The sequence below is a fragment of the Poromitra crassiceps genome (genome assembly GCF_964638095.1).
Source record: "Poromitra crassiceps genome assembly, chromosome: 2".
In the NCBI taxonomy this organism is placed as follows: Eukaryota; Metazoa; Chordata; class Actinopteri; order Beryciformes; family Melamphaidae; genus Poromitra; species Poromitra crassiceps.
The window spans coordinates 55,248,792-55,262,495 of NC_139624.1; the positions used below are offsets into that span (position 1 = coordinate 55,248,792).

Here is a 13,704-nt window from a genome sequence, read left to right on the forward strand (position 1 = left end):
CAAGCAGAAAATAATCCTCGGCTCTTGTAAAATGAGCCACAATCCTCAAAAAACGGCTTGGCAGAAGCTACCTACAGTGTTAACGTTAGCAATGATCGAGTTTGGAATTTGCAGAAAATGTGCATCCCTAATCCCTATATAAATTAGACCAAATAAATGCATTTAGGCCGAATTAACAGGCTCTTGTTTTTCTCCCATCTCCAATTTCTCAATAGTAAAATAATATACACATTTTAAATAAAAGACTGTGAAAGAAATTCTGCAAATTTATTTGGTGACCCAAATAAAATCTCCTGCGACCCACCTGTGGGTCCCGACCCAGTCTTTGGGAAACACTGGTTTATGAGACAGGGAGAACTGAATACTCCCTACGGGCTGCTGTAGAAATCGAAAGAAAACATTGGAGGCACGCGATTCTCAGCCCACCCGAAATTTTACTATATGCGCAAATAAGTATGTAAAAATTACAAAGTGTCACTATCTTTGGTTAATGTACCTGGATGTAAACTCATGGAGAGTGAAAAAGGGGGGGGGGGGGGGGGGGGGGGGGTGCGCGCAGCGCTTGCTTGCTTGCTAATAGAATGGACGGTGGAGGAGGGAGTGGGCCCCATCAGGGAGAGACAGAGCGCCCAAAACGATTCAGTGGGGTGCACTGTCTCTGACTCCAACTCCCAGAGTCCACACAGTTCCCTGCTCTGGGGCTGGGTGTAGTGAGCCAGCCACGCGCTGTAACCTGGATTTACATTATATTGGGTTTGTTGTAACATAGACTGTTATTGAAACAATGCCGTTTCAGCTGGACTTAAAGCTGTCTATCAACGATGGAAGTGAGATTGTATAACAACGAAACTAGGGATGAAACGATAACCGGTTTTAATGATAACGTGATAAAATTCCTTACGATACCGTAATAAATTTCCTTACGATAACCGTACGCTTAAAAAAACATGGTAAATACTGTCCATCATCAACCAAAGTTGCCAACTGTCTCCCAGATGCAGACGCGCAGACTTGGAGAAATGACTTCAGTGAGTGTATGTCCTTTTTGGGTCTGAGGTTTCATAAAACTTGGTGAAATGATTTATGTGAGTGTATTAGTACTTTTTGAACATTAACAATACGGTGATAATACTGATAACCGTGATTATTTTCATCACTATAATTGTGATATGAAATCGTTTAATCTCTAAACGAAAACAACTGCATATTTCCCCCACACTCATATTCAGAATCACAATCACTTTTATATTGCATCAAACAATGTTTCAGCACTTGATTTTGTGATGTCTGCCTATGGCAGCAGCCGAAAAACAGAATGAATGAATGATTTTTCTGAAACGATCAATCACTCCAAAAGTATCAACGATACTCATTCAACAAGTAGATGCCCCGTGCGCAGTGCTGTCAGCCTTTACTTCCTGGTGCAGGTGATGCCAGGAAAGTTGGGTAGTTCAACAAGAAGAGTCACCGCACACTGAAGGCTGAATTGCTTGCCTTGTACTTTTTAAAGAAGATTGATTAAAATTAGGGAGCAATTCAGCCTTCTTCTTGTATCAAAGATACCTTAATATCCCTTTCCTTTCTGCTTTAGTTAGAAATATCTCAGTCTATGCATAGAGCTCAACAGTAGGGATGGGCGCGAGTACTCGGGTACTCGAGCACTCGTTCATAACGTCAGTAGTCGAGTAACGTTTCTGCTGTTCGGGTACTCGCCCCACTCCGCACCCCTTTAAAAATGGTCTAGAAGATCTACGCACGCATCGTCATGTGGATCTGGCAGCATGAACTGCACGGGCGTCAAGTCAGCCAGAATGCACAAGTACATCGTCCGCTTTGTTGCTTTCAAAATAAAACCCTTATTGTAACGTAACCTTATTTATTTTGAGTAATGCGTTACAGCCACAGTTTCACGCCATATAACATCAAAACGAGTATTTTGATACAAGGTTTGCTGCTTCATTCGTTGAAATACCTTTTCTCCTCCAACGTGCATCAATAAGCTATTTACTTTTGTTTAAGTAACATTATTTTGAAAGTTTTAACCGGAAGTTTTCCAGCTCATCCCGAAAATGGTGGCTGAAGATATGCCCCCGAAGGAGACGCAGACTTCTTCATAGCGCACGCACGATAAAACTCATTCAAAACTTTGCAGTAACGCTAGTTTACTGACTATACTGTCGTTTCCCATAACGGTAGTCACAAGAAATGTGGAGAAAGAATCACTTTTTGGGAGACAATCGCTTCATGGTGATCACTATTCAGCTGCAGCTGTAACGTTAATCACACTGGTCAGTTTTCACTTTTTGGCAGAACACCGGACCTTGTAATCCGTGGATTTACGTTAGTGTAACAGTGACCATAAAGTAAAATGGATGATACTGGACAATAACCTGACATTGCTGGACAGGCTATTGGAAATACATTCGCTTGTTTCACAACTTGTCTGCTCCAAAGCGCTAATGCCATCCATCCAACCATCGGAGATACTGTCTGAGGTAGGCTTTAGAATCTAGATGTCTTAGATGTTCGCTTAGCGTCACCTAATATCACAGTCAGAGGGACTGACTGTGATATTGACAAAAATGCCCAGGTAGCGCTTTTTCCATGCAAAAATGCAAACGTTATGTGTGAACAGCCCCATACACAGCAGATTACCCCTGCTCAGTCATTACCATAGTAATCACACAGACCCCCCCCCCCCCCCCCGCACGAGTGCTCGAGCACTCGTTCATAATATAAGGAGAGTACTCGAGTATTTAAATTGCTTAAAATGCCCATCCCTACTCAACAGTCACATGACACCTCGCTTCCAGAAGAGTATTTCCCCGTTCAGATTCTACAATGAGATATTGATTATAGCCATAATGTCGTAACCACCCACGGTAGACTTACCACGGGTCTGACAGTGGTGAAACGATGGTATATCTTCCTGTAGAAGCCACAGATGACAAATCTGTAAGATATCATCCTTGGTTATTTTAAAACATTCTTTATTCAATTTCAGGGAGTACACTACCTACAATCCAACAATGTAATATGATATCGACGTCTTTGATTGGTGGAGCTCGCTGTATGGTCATCTGTGATTGGTGGGCTGCACTCATTACTCTCTCTAGCTGTTCTGCCTCTGGCTAGGCTACACATCTTGCAAAGTAAAGGGGCTAAAACCGCCACTGAGTGACGACCGATATACTATCAAAAACTATTACGAGTCATGCTGCCATTAATGCTTTGACCCGTTTTTAAATCCGTTACCTGGTTCGGTCACATTATGCACGGAAATGCGTCTGTCTACGTTAACGTTAGCCATTGAGCTAATAGTCTAATGACGGCCACTCAGACTGCTGGTCCCGCCCACTGCCACTCAAGAGTGTTCTCCCATTGGCAAAAACGTTATTTTGCTCAATCATCTGCTAATATGATTGGCCGGAAATGCCAGAATGGAGGAGTCGTTTCTTCACTCCTAACCCTCAGAGATGCTCACAAGTCATTTTTTGCAAGTCTAAGTCAAGTCTCAAGTCTTTGAGCTCAAGTCCAAGTCAAGTCTCAAGTCTCTTATGGATGAAGCGTTCTATCATCTGCTGCATGCCATCCAGTCTGCTTAGAACACTGCATAGCTAAAACCAAGGAATTCAAAGCATGTACTGTATTATCCTCACTCCTTTATCTATTAGCATACATTATCTGCATTGATTGGATGACATCAGTATAGATTTCCTTAATGTTAATGCACCAAAAATGTTTAATAAAAAATAAAGATTGTTCACAAGTCCCAAAACTCAAGTCCAAGTCAAGTCTCAAGTTTTTGAGGACGAGTCTCAAGTCAAGTCTCAAGTCACTGTGAGTGAGACTTAACACATTCACTGCCAGCCGTTTTTTTTTTTACTGTAGGTAGGTTCTGCCAGAGGTTTTTTTTGAGGATTCTGGCTCATCTTTCAAGACCCGAGGATTCTTTTCTGCTAAGATTTTGTGAACACACAATATCTCAAAAGAACTAATAGAATGTGTGCTTTCTCTGTCTAAAAGAGTTAGTTTGTGGAGTTAGTAGTTATGTAAGCATTAGCAGTTGAATACAGCATGGTTTCAGCGTCTGAAAAATTATTCTGAGATAAACGGCTTTTTGTGAAATTCGATAGAACAGTCACTTTAACCATTCATTTTTGGCATCAGTAAGACGTCAGACATCTAAACAATAGATTTGAACAGTAATTTCCTCCATAACAGCAGGAAACACCCCTCTCCTTCAAACTCCTCCCTCCGTGTGTGTTCTTCTTGGCTGCAGCGGGCGTGTCACAAGCTCGTTTCTGTTGCTGCTGTAACCTCGCGTCACCAGGCTCACTGCTTCTGCTGCTGCTGCCTGTCTGCTGGCGGCCGCTGTGCAAGTCTGGATGGGCTCGCTCGTTTCTTGTGGTTTCGGTTGAGAGCTTTGATGAAGCTTTTGCGATTCTGGTCTTATTTATGCTGCGTGTTTCAAAGTGTGTTCCACCCGTAATCTATTATGCAAATTTGCAATCCCGCACCGCCAGCAATCAGCGCGAAAACGAAAGCGTTTTCGCCAATCCATTTTCATGAGAATGGCTTCCTCACACTGCTTTTTGCTTGCCTTCCTCTAGTCTGGGAGAGCACTGTCGCCACTTAGTGGGTCGGTGGAATGGGTTGTACATGTTCGGTGGCTCCAATATTTATATAAGAGATGTAAAAGGGTTAGATGCACATCCCACGGTCAAAAAAAAAAAAATCATTTTTTTGACGTATTAATACGTCATTGGCAGTCAACCGTTGGATTTTTTTTGATGGATTAATACGTCATTGGCAGTGAACGTGTTAAGTGCGACTCAAGTCCAAGTCCCAAGTCCAAGTCCCCATCTCTGCTAACCCTAACCCTAATATGTACACAGTCTTGTACGCAGCACTTTTTTTCCCTTTCAATTTTTCGATGTTTTTTCAACTCTGAATCAAATGTTTTATGGTCACGATTCTCTCTCAGGCCAGTTGACTTGGTTCCAGGCTTCAGGGCGGGTTCACACCAGCCTTGTTTAGTCCGGTCTATCGGACCTTTCCCCTTTAGTACGGTCCATAGGGTCGGTGTGAACGCTCCTACTCGAACTCTGGTGCGGACTAAAAACCGTGCTCTGGTTCGCCTGTGAAAGGTGGTCTCGGTCCGCTCTCAAGCGAACTCTGGAGCGGCCCATTTCTGGTGTGAACCCCACCCGGACTAGTCAGAGGAAGCATGTGGTTTTTTGTGTTGATTTTTTTGGTTATTTCCTGTTTTGGAAGCTCCCGCTGAAGAAGAAGCTGCTTGCTAGCTGTAGCAGTTAGCTAGTTTATCTCGTCTCGTTACCAGCAACATCACAAACAGACAAAAATGACTAGTGGCATGGTTTGTTTACTTTTGCCCCGACAAATTGTATGGCCAATCCACGTTATTTCTGGCGGCCATATGATGCTTCCTTCTGCTGTCCTCTTCCCCCGTTACGTCTAGCTTGACACAACACAGCCCGTCTAATGTACCCGTCTGTAAACGGTGCAGCTGAGCTTATAAATGCCGACTTGTTCAACGAGCAACATGTTAGCGGATGTGATAGATAACATCATTAGGCTACATACCCAAAACTAGTGTTATTTTGTAACGAGCAAACTTTTAACGTCGGAGTTCAACAAGGAAATGCGATGCGAGGAGGCACCGGGAGGCACGCGCTGCAGTGCAGATTACCCCGCTAGCCGGGCGCTTCTCGCTCATACAGTGCAGAGTAGTATCCAGGCAGCGTCAAGCCAACAAGCGTAAACACACAGCTGCTCACGTTCTAGTCCGGATATTGCTCCCAGAATTATTTTACAGCGGAGCCTCACAAAAATAAGGTGGATAACAGAACGAGATTTCTGCCCACGTGACTTTGGTTCGTGTGGGCAGGACTAGTGTATTTTGGTCTTGTGAACGCAAACGAACCAGCTGAAAAACGAAACAATGTATCATCCTCTTCTCTGGCCCGAACCAAGGACCCGGACTTTCTGGTGTGAACCCGACCTAAAACTCTTTAGATGAGGATTTTTCTAAACGTGAATTGAGAAAAATGAATGGGGAAATACAACGTCACGTGACTGTTGAGCTCTATTTGCAAGGCCCTGGGTGCCCCCCCCCCCCCCCACACACACACACACACACACACCAGATCCACGTTTCTCAAATGGGGGTACGCACACCCCTAGGAGTATGTGGTGGTACTACAGAGGGTACTTCAGAGAAAAAAGAGGAAATGGAAATATGTAAAAATAAATCATGAAAATATTTTGGGTTTTTGAAAATATATATTTTTAGACCATCATAAGATTTAAAATGTGAATTAGAACTATACTTCTAAAAATACTTAAAATTTGTACTACTCAGTCCATCAGGGGTGAGGGCATGATCTTTTTTGCCAAACAGTAATCAAGTGCACATTTCGTTGCAGAGCACTTTTCTACTTATGAAATCGAATTTCTCTTAAGAAACTAACACCAGCGATTGTCCGACCAATGAGAATTTGGTCGGACTGGAGCATATCGACCAAACGACCAGAAGATGTCATCCTTAGTTTTTAGAACCCTATTACTCCAAATAGAGAAAAAACATTTTGACCCTCACTCTACAAAATAATGATTAGTGAGATTTAATATTTGGGCTTTCTTCATCATTTATGTACATCTTCCACCAGGAGAAAAATTTACCAAATTAAAAGTTGAGCAGGCAAAGTTTCTCGAGAAATTGGTTGATTTTACACAAAATGACCCTACATACAGCGGTCTTGTACACATGCGGTCATGTGGTCACTGCAGCTAGTTCTCACAGCAGCCAGGGCAAACACAGGTGTAAATATCAATAATAATGGTTCATAGATGATCATAGATAATTTGGCACTGGAACATCGAAAATCAAATCAAATGGAACCATCATTAATGTTATTAGTAACACCTGTGTTTACCCTGATAGGATGCGTCAAATGGCTGCTGTGAAAAAAGTCTACTAGGTGTGAAGTAGAGCAAGTATGACTTACAAGACATTTAAAATGATGTACACACACACACACACACACACCAAAAATAGGCAGCCAGGTGCCATTATAGGGCTGAGAGGATGTAGGTTTTCGTTCCAACCTAAGGTGATTTTGCTGATTAGTTTCTCCTTTCTGGTTGAAGGTTTGTTAATCAGTGTAATCTCCTGATGCAGTCTTTGGCTGGAGACTATTGGCTCTACATAGCACATGGTTGCCTATCACTGCATTGCACAACCACAAAATCCCCACTATTATATTGGCAGCCATCACACACACATACACTACAGATTTATTTTTTTATCTATGGCACCACCGGTCCACTAGTAAAACAGGTGAGGTCATGTGACACATCATGACCAAAATAGAAAATGAGACACAAAAAGCCCTGCACTCTGCTTTCCAGGGACATGTGCCTGGGACCTTTAAATATTTCCCCTGTCCGCCACTAGGGGTCGGGTACCCTGCCATGTGCCTCTTCTGCTTGAAAGGGGGATTTAAATTTCTCAAGCTGTCAATCAAATGACCGACCATAACAAGCTCGTTGTTCCCTCCCTCCCTCCCACCCACTCACTCACTTTCCAATAAATATAACCACGGGGGGGGGGACACGACAAAATACAGAAAGATGTATAACCAACGGTCCGTGAACAACTTGAAATAATATACTATTTTAAATTAGGATATAAACTAGACCTTTTCCCCAAATAACTCGTATATGGTTGCCAAACAATAGACATTTCCTGGTAAAAGGTAACGTTAATAAGTTTAATGAACATTGGGGTGTAGTGGTAAATACAGAGGTGGGTAAACTATCCAAGGTGAGTAGTTTACCCACCTTGTTTACCCTAATTTGATTTATACAGTTGATCTGAAAATAGGTGAGTAAACCATCATCAGCCTCATTTCAAAGGGGTGAAAACTGCGTTTACTTGCGTTTATCCTCCACTACACACCGCTGATCTGTCCTGGTTGGCTTCTTGCCTTTACCTTGAATAACCTAATGTTATCATCAGCCATACTTTCAGCTTGTATCCGCACACTATGGCTGCTAAAGTGGCCCGTCAAATAAAGTTACAACACAATAAGGCAGGATCTGACCAAAATGCAGTCTTTGCAGATCTTGATTGAGCCAATCGGTGAGATTGACTGACACAGCTCGACAATCCTGGATAGATCCGCATATTTCTAACTACTTGCCCCGAGGCTCAATAATTGTCAACATAGTTACAAAGAGCAGGTCCGAGTCACACATGTAACATAGTGACCACACAGTGAAACAAATCCAAGACAATCTCAGAAAATGAAACGCTACTTTCTTTCGCCAAGTCGTGTCAATAGACGCTTTAAAACCCCCGTCGCCCACCGCTAGCTCGTTAGCAAGCTAAGTTAGCTAGCAGTCAACACCGCTCAGGAACCGTCGCCTTTCTTAAATAAACGTTGAGTGTTTGTCCCGTCAAATGGCCTACTTGCCTAGAGGAGAATATAATCTACATACCTGCCATGGAACCAGTCTTTACAGATGTCGCATTCGATCATAAACCGGCTCACATCGTAGGGCTGCCGGCAGACACAGTACAGCGGGACCGCCGCCATCTTCCTACTGTCCCCAAACAACGCAGGAATGAAGCGGGGCGGGGATAACCCACCGCCCGGCGGAAACAGTCGAGGAAAGAGCCGAACACACGCGAAACCCACCGGTCTAGGCAACCCCACATCTGACGTCAATTTCCAAATTATTCATTTCCATCTGGTTGTAGGCGCACACCAACAAAAGACCCAAACTTTTTCCAACAAAGAAATTACATAATGGTCTTGTCATGGGTAAAGTCTGAAGTATTGTGATCAACCCAGACTGATTAAGTTAAACCAGGGAGGCCTTATAAGAGGGACTAATTAGCCTATGAATATATTACAAGGCTACATCTCTGAATTGACATATTGCTAATATGTCAATTCAGAGATGTAGCCTAAAATTAAAGATTTACTTTAAACATGACTTCTCGTGAGTTTCAGAGGGTACAGTATGTGCATTTAAGTTAACCTATCTCCAAACATGCAGCCTGAACATTGGCTTATCAGTGACCTATAAACACAGATGATAAAAAGTAATGTATAGGCTAAATGTGTCACACAGTCCAAAGCTGCCCTCTCAGCAGAAAAAGTAAAGCAATTTAGGAGGTAAGCTAATTTTCATAATGCTTTCAAACCTCTTCCATGAGAAGTGTGACACTGAAAACAGTTATCTTCCTGTATGGCAATTAGACATTGCAGAATAGGACAAAAACCAAAAGACAAAAATTCACCCCTGGTATGTCTCCATGGAGCATGTCTGACATGCCCTACGTGCTTGTGTGGTGAATAGCAATGGGGACCACCGCCCCACAGCTTGATCTGTGAGCTGACAGCACCCATCCCCCCACACACCCATCTGTGCTGCTCTGCATAGGCAAGCAGGCTTGCTGCATGCAGGGACTCACGTAGGGAGGGACTCATAGCATTTGCACCTACACAGGAGACACACGTGATTCAATTGGTTCATCTGCAGATATCTCAGCATTGTTTTGTTGTTCTTGTGCATGCTCAACTGCAGTGAGGGGAAAACATATTCTTTGCACACTGATTATAGAGGTCTGCACTATAGGGTTGTATGTAACAGATCATTATCATCTCTTCACGTTAGGTTGTGTCTATTTTCAGCCTGAGCAGTATAGAACTTTATGGTGTGCAGGGAAGGAAAGATCCACCACAAGAAAAAAAATAACATTGCATGCCTGCAAATACCCCTCATTGAAGTTAATTATCCCTTGTATGTCAGCGCTCCTTATGATGGTAATGTCACTCACTGTTGATTGATGGATGGTTGTAAACAACTTGTGTTCAACATCGGTTACAATATCATATAGGCTATGTATGAAAAACAATGTATTAGTAGTAGTAGTAAAAAAAAAAGGGGGGGGGGGGCTGACATAGTTTGTGTCCATGCTACCAGATTAACAACATCAAAACTCAGCTGACACCCACAACTGTTTTTCCCACTCTCAGCATTGCACTTTGTCACTATCTTTACACCAATAAATAAATAAATAATGCAAAATAAATAATTTGTCTTTTCTAGAGCCCTGTAAGAATGTCCAGCTTAATGCGATAGCAGTGGTTCTCAAACTTTTTCATGTAAAGGAAGCATAACCGGACACAAATTAGACCACAGACCCCAATTTTATTAAATTTTGTCCCAGGGTCCCCCATCACCATAAGATTTTGTGATGACCCTCCCACTCTCCTGACTCTTGCAGGAGCCTGGTGTTGGGGTTGTTAGGCTGATTGGGCTCGGTGCACTCATTGGCCTAGGAGACCATTCAGTCTCTCTCTGTCCGGACAACTCACACTGGTTCAGATACCTACAAGTCAGAAACTATGTTCGATCCAAGATTTGTGGTTTTGAAATTATCCCAAATGAACATGCTTTTTGATATTTTGTCAATCCCCCCTCACTCCAGGCATCTTATCTCTAGATTTGTGTGTCTGTTTGATGACCGTGTCAGAGCTCCCACTGAGAGGATTAAGGAGGCATGGCAGGAGGAACTTGGTGTTGACTTGTCTGAGGTTATATGGGACAGGAGTCTGTCTCTGTGGTTCAACTCTGCTCAATTAACAGCAGACACCAGCTGCTCCAATTTAAGGTCACTCATCGTCTTCATTATTCCAAGTCCAGGTTGCACAAGATCTACCCTTCTGTCTCACCACTATGTGATAGGTGTCAGGTGTCAGAGGGTACACTATCCCATGCTTTTTGGTTTTGCCCTTCACCTTCTGGATTTTGGGCCAAAAATATTTGATTGATACTCTAAGGCCTATAAAATAACACTTGCCATCTTCAGCTGCTTGGAATCCTCTCTACCCCTCAGTACGGCTGTGCAGCAGTCTCTGACGCAGGGGACGACTGTCGCCAAGAGACTCATTCTGAAGGAGTGGAAGTCTTCCTCTCCACCTTCTTTTAAGCTGTGGCTGACAGACATGGTCTCGGTTATACGTATGGAGAGACTCCGGTTCCTGAGGACCAATTCTCTTGTGAAATTCTTGACTATCTGGGACCCGTTTCTGGCCTACTTAGACGAGGTTGAAAGCGACAAGTGACTTGCACAGCTGACTTTTCATGGACACCTTGCATGGGATCCCACGCACATCTCTTACAAGCACAATAAGCACTTCACGCGGCTGACAACACAACGCTGTAACATTGGAATGTTGATGATATATGTATATTTTTGTTTTTGTTTTATTTTGTTATGTTTTGTCTGAGCTTGTTTGTGTTTCCCAAGTTCTGAAAATTGTAAAAAAAAAAAGAAAAAAAAGAAAAAAAAGAAGCAAAATCAAGGTGATGACATCACAACAGGAAATTGGACATTTCTTCAACACACAATGCACTCAAACGGAGTAGAGGGACAACTGTCTTTATAAAAGAGACATAAAATTAACTCTTTTAGACTGTTGGTTTATTATCATTATGGTAGCCTACATGATATTTCCATGATATCACAATATTCCTGGTCTTATTGTGTCTGTGGTAGGCAGTGTTGGGGGTAACTCATTACAAAAGTAACATATTACATGTAATATATTAGTCTACTTTTAGCAGTAACTCAGTAATATAACTTATTACTAATAAGATTTGAGTAATATTATACCAGTTACTTTGTCAAGTAACACAAGTTACAAATTGAGTTACCTTTTTTTTTTTTTTTTTATCAAAGCACATACGGTATTTAAATAAAGATACAATCATCTCCTAATCAAATTGTATGTTTTTATGCAAATAACCACGATAGATGACAATAACAAAGAAAAGGATAACATTTAGAATTTTGGACAGTTTGGACTGAGTTCAAGACGGTTGCAATTATTTTTCGGGATGTTCCGGGGCGGCGATGTCATTCTGCTACTGTTGTTATTTTGGTGAAAGTAATGCAAAAGTAGTGTAATAAGTAATGAGTTACTCTACACAGACAGTAATATTGTAAAGTAACTTATTACCTTCAAATGAAGGTAACTATGTAGTATATTACATCTTGAAAGTAACTTGCCCAACACTGGTGGTAGGCATATTGATTAGTGAGTTTATCCTAGGCTATTGTTCTTAATGCTGTTTTAACTATGGTTAGATGGTTTTCAGGGAATTGTGTATAGAAAACAGTTGGAACCTAGCTTATGTCCTGTCAGTTATTGTACTAGCAAACACTGCAACAGGAAATAAGCTGGGGGAAATTTAGAATGTTTATAAATGTTGTTGAGTTGAAATCATCTATACACAGTAACATCATAAGTTTATTGACACTTTATTTTGTAAACACTATATGTACGTGTACCTGTCCCTATTCAAATAAACAAATAAATGAAATGAAATGAAACCCCAAGGCTCCTGCAAGACAAGGCCAGGAGATTGGGAGGGTCGTCATACTTTTAGATGTTTTATTAGGCTACAGAAAGTGTATAAAACCCATGACCAAAATAGTAATCGTGTTACTTATGGTTGGAATTCTAGTGCAAATAAATGATTCCCCTTTTTGCTGTGGACCCCCGGGGGTCCCCGGACTCCACTTTGAGAACCACTGCATAAAGCAACCAAAGTATTCTATTCTATTCTATTCTATTCTATTCTATTCTATTCTATTCTATTCTATTCATCAAACTACCTGCTCTCAGTGGTTCTTCTGAAAAAGGGCTACATTTTGTTAGTGTTAAAGCGCCACCTGGTGGAATGCTGAATGACACAGGTGCGGAGCGCGCACAACCAGCGCGCATGCAAAGTGACGTCACGATTTACCCAAACAAGGAAACGAGTAACATGTATGTTGTTGTGTCTGACACAGCTGCTGTTAATACTTGAATATGGATGCCATTATTCACTTTATGGACGAGAACAGAGGTAAGAGACAAGTGTTATAAAGAGCACTGATTGAGGTGTGTGTTCCTCTTAACGTTAGCTACACGGCTAAGTTAGCTGTCAGTAGTACCATTATGAAAAATCACTATAATATTCTCATAGGATTAGTATGACTATGTCATATGGACGGTATTCATTCTTAACGCTACCTTTATAGTAACCCTATCATGCATGTTTATCTCTCCCCCTGTCTCTCTCATATTGTCTTACTGTAATGTAATAACGTTAGTGTTCATTCATAACTGGATTCTATTGTACTTCATATTTAATTTTTTATTTTATTTAATATAATATTTTAATCTCCTATGATATCACTGTAATATTCCTAACTTATAGTAAACTGTAGGGACGTTTGTGTCACATACTGAATATTTGTATAGTATCTGTCTAAAATTAATAATTTTATAGTTCTTTCTTGTTTATGTTTAGGTGTATTCATATTTTATTTAGCTTATTGTGCTAGTTGTGCTCTTACCATTTGTTTTGCCCACATTGTCATCGTCATCAAAGTATGTCACAGCTAAAGCCTGTATACCGGTGCTGAATCTACTGATGTGCTGTTCCACATTCTGTGATGCAGGAGGTGGACAGCTGCCCTGAACCTGAAGATGCGGCGTCTGTCCAAGAAGAAGGCCCTGGGCCTGGTGAAGGAGCTCGATGCCTTCCCCAAGGTTCCAGACAGCTATGTAGAGACCTCAGCCACAGGAGGGACAGGTACAAAAAAGAAAAGAA

General features: G+C 41.7%; 2 protein-coding genes across 2 annotated transcripts in view; one reads left to right on the forward strand and one right to left on the reverse strand.

The window, feature by feature from the left end:
• kdm7aa (lysine (K)-specific demethylase 7Aa) overlaps positions 1-8,655 on the reverse strand; it is a 61,202-nt gene extending 52,547 nt beyond the window's left edge. Inside the window, exon 1 of the mRNA XM_083632322.1 lies at positions 8,527-8,655. Coding sequence (XP_083488448.1) covers positions 8,527-8,624 — 98 coding nt within the window. The 5' untranslated portion in view covers positions 8,625-8,655. The remainder of the gene's footprint in view (positions 1-8,526) is intronic.
• Positions 8,656-12,860: 4,205 nt separating this feature from the next.
• Positions 12,861-13,704, forward strand: part of LOC310793987 (endoplasmic reticulum-Golgi intermediate compartment protein 2-like) — an 8,089-nt gene continuing 7,245 nt past the window's right edge. The window contains exons 1-2 of the mRNA XM_083655867.1: positions 12,861-12,954; positions 13,553-13,686. Of these exons, the coding sequence (XP_083511993.1) occupies positions 12,878-12,954; positions 13,553-13,686 (211 nt within the window). The 5' untranslated portion in view covers positions 12,861-12,877. The remainder of the gene's footprint in view (positions 12,955-13,552; positions 13,687-13,704) is intronic.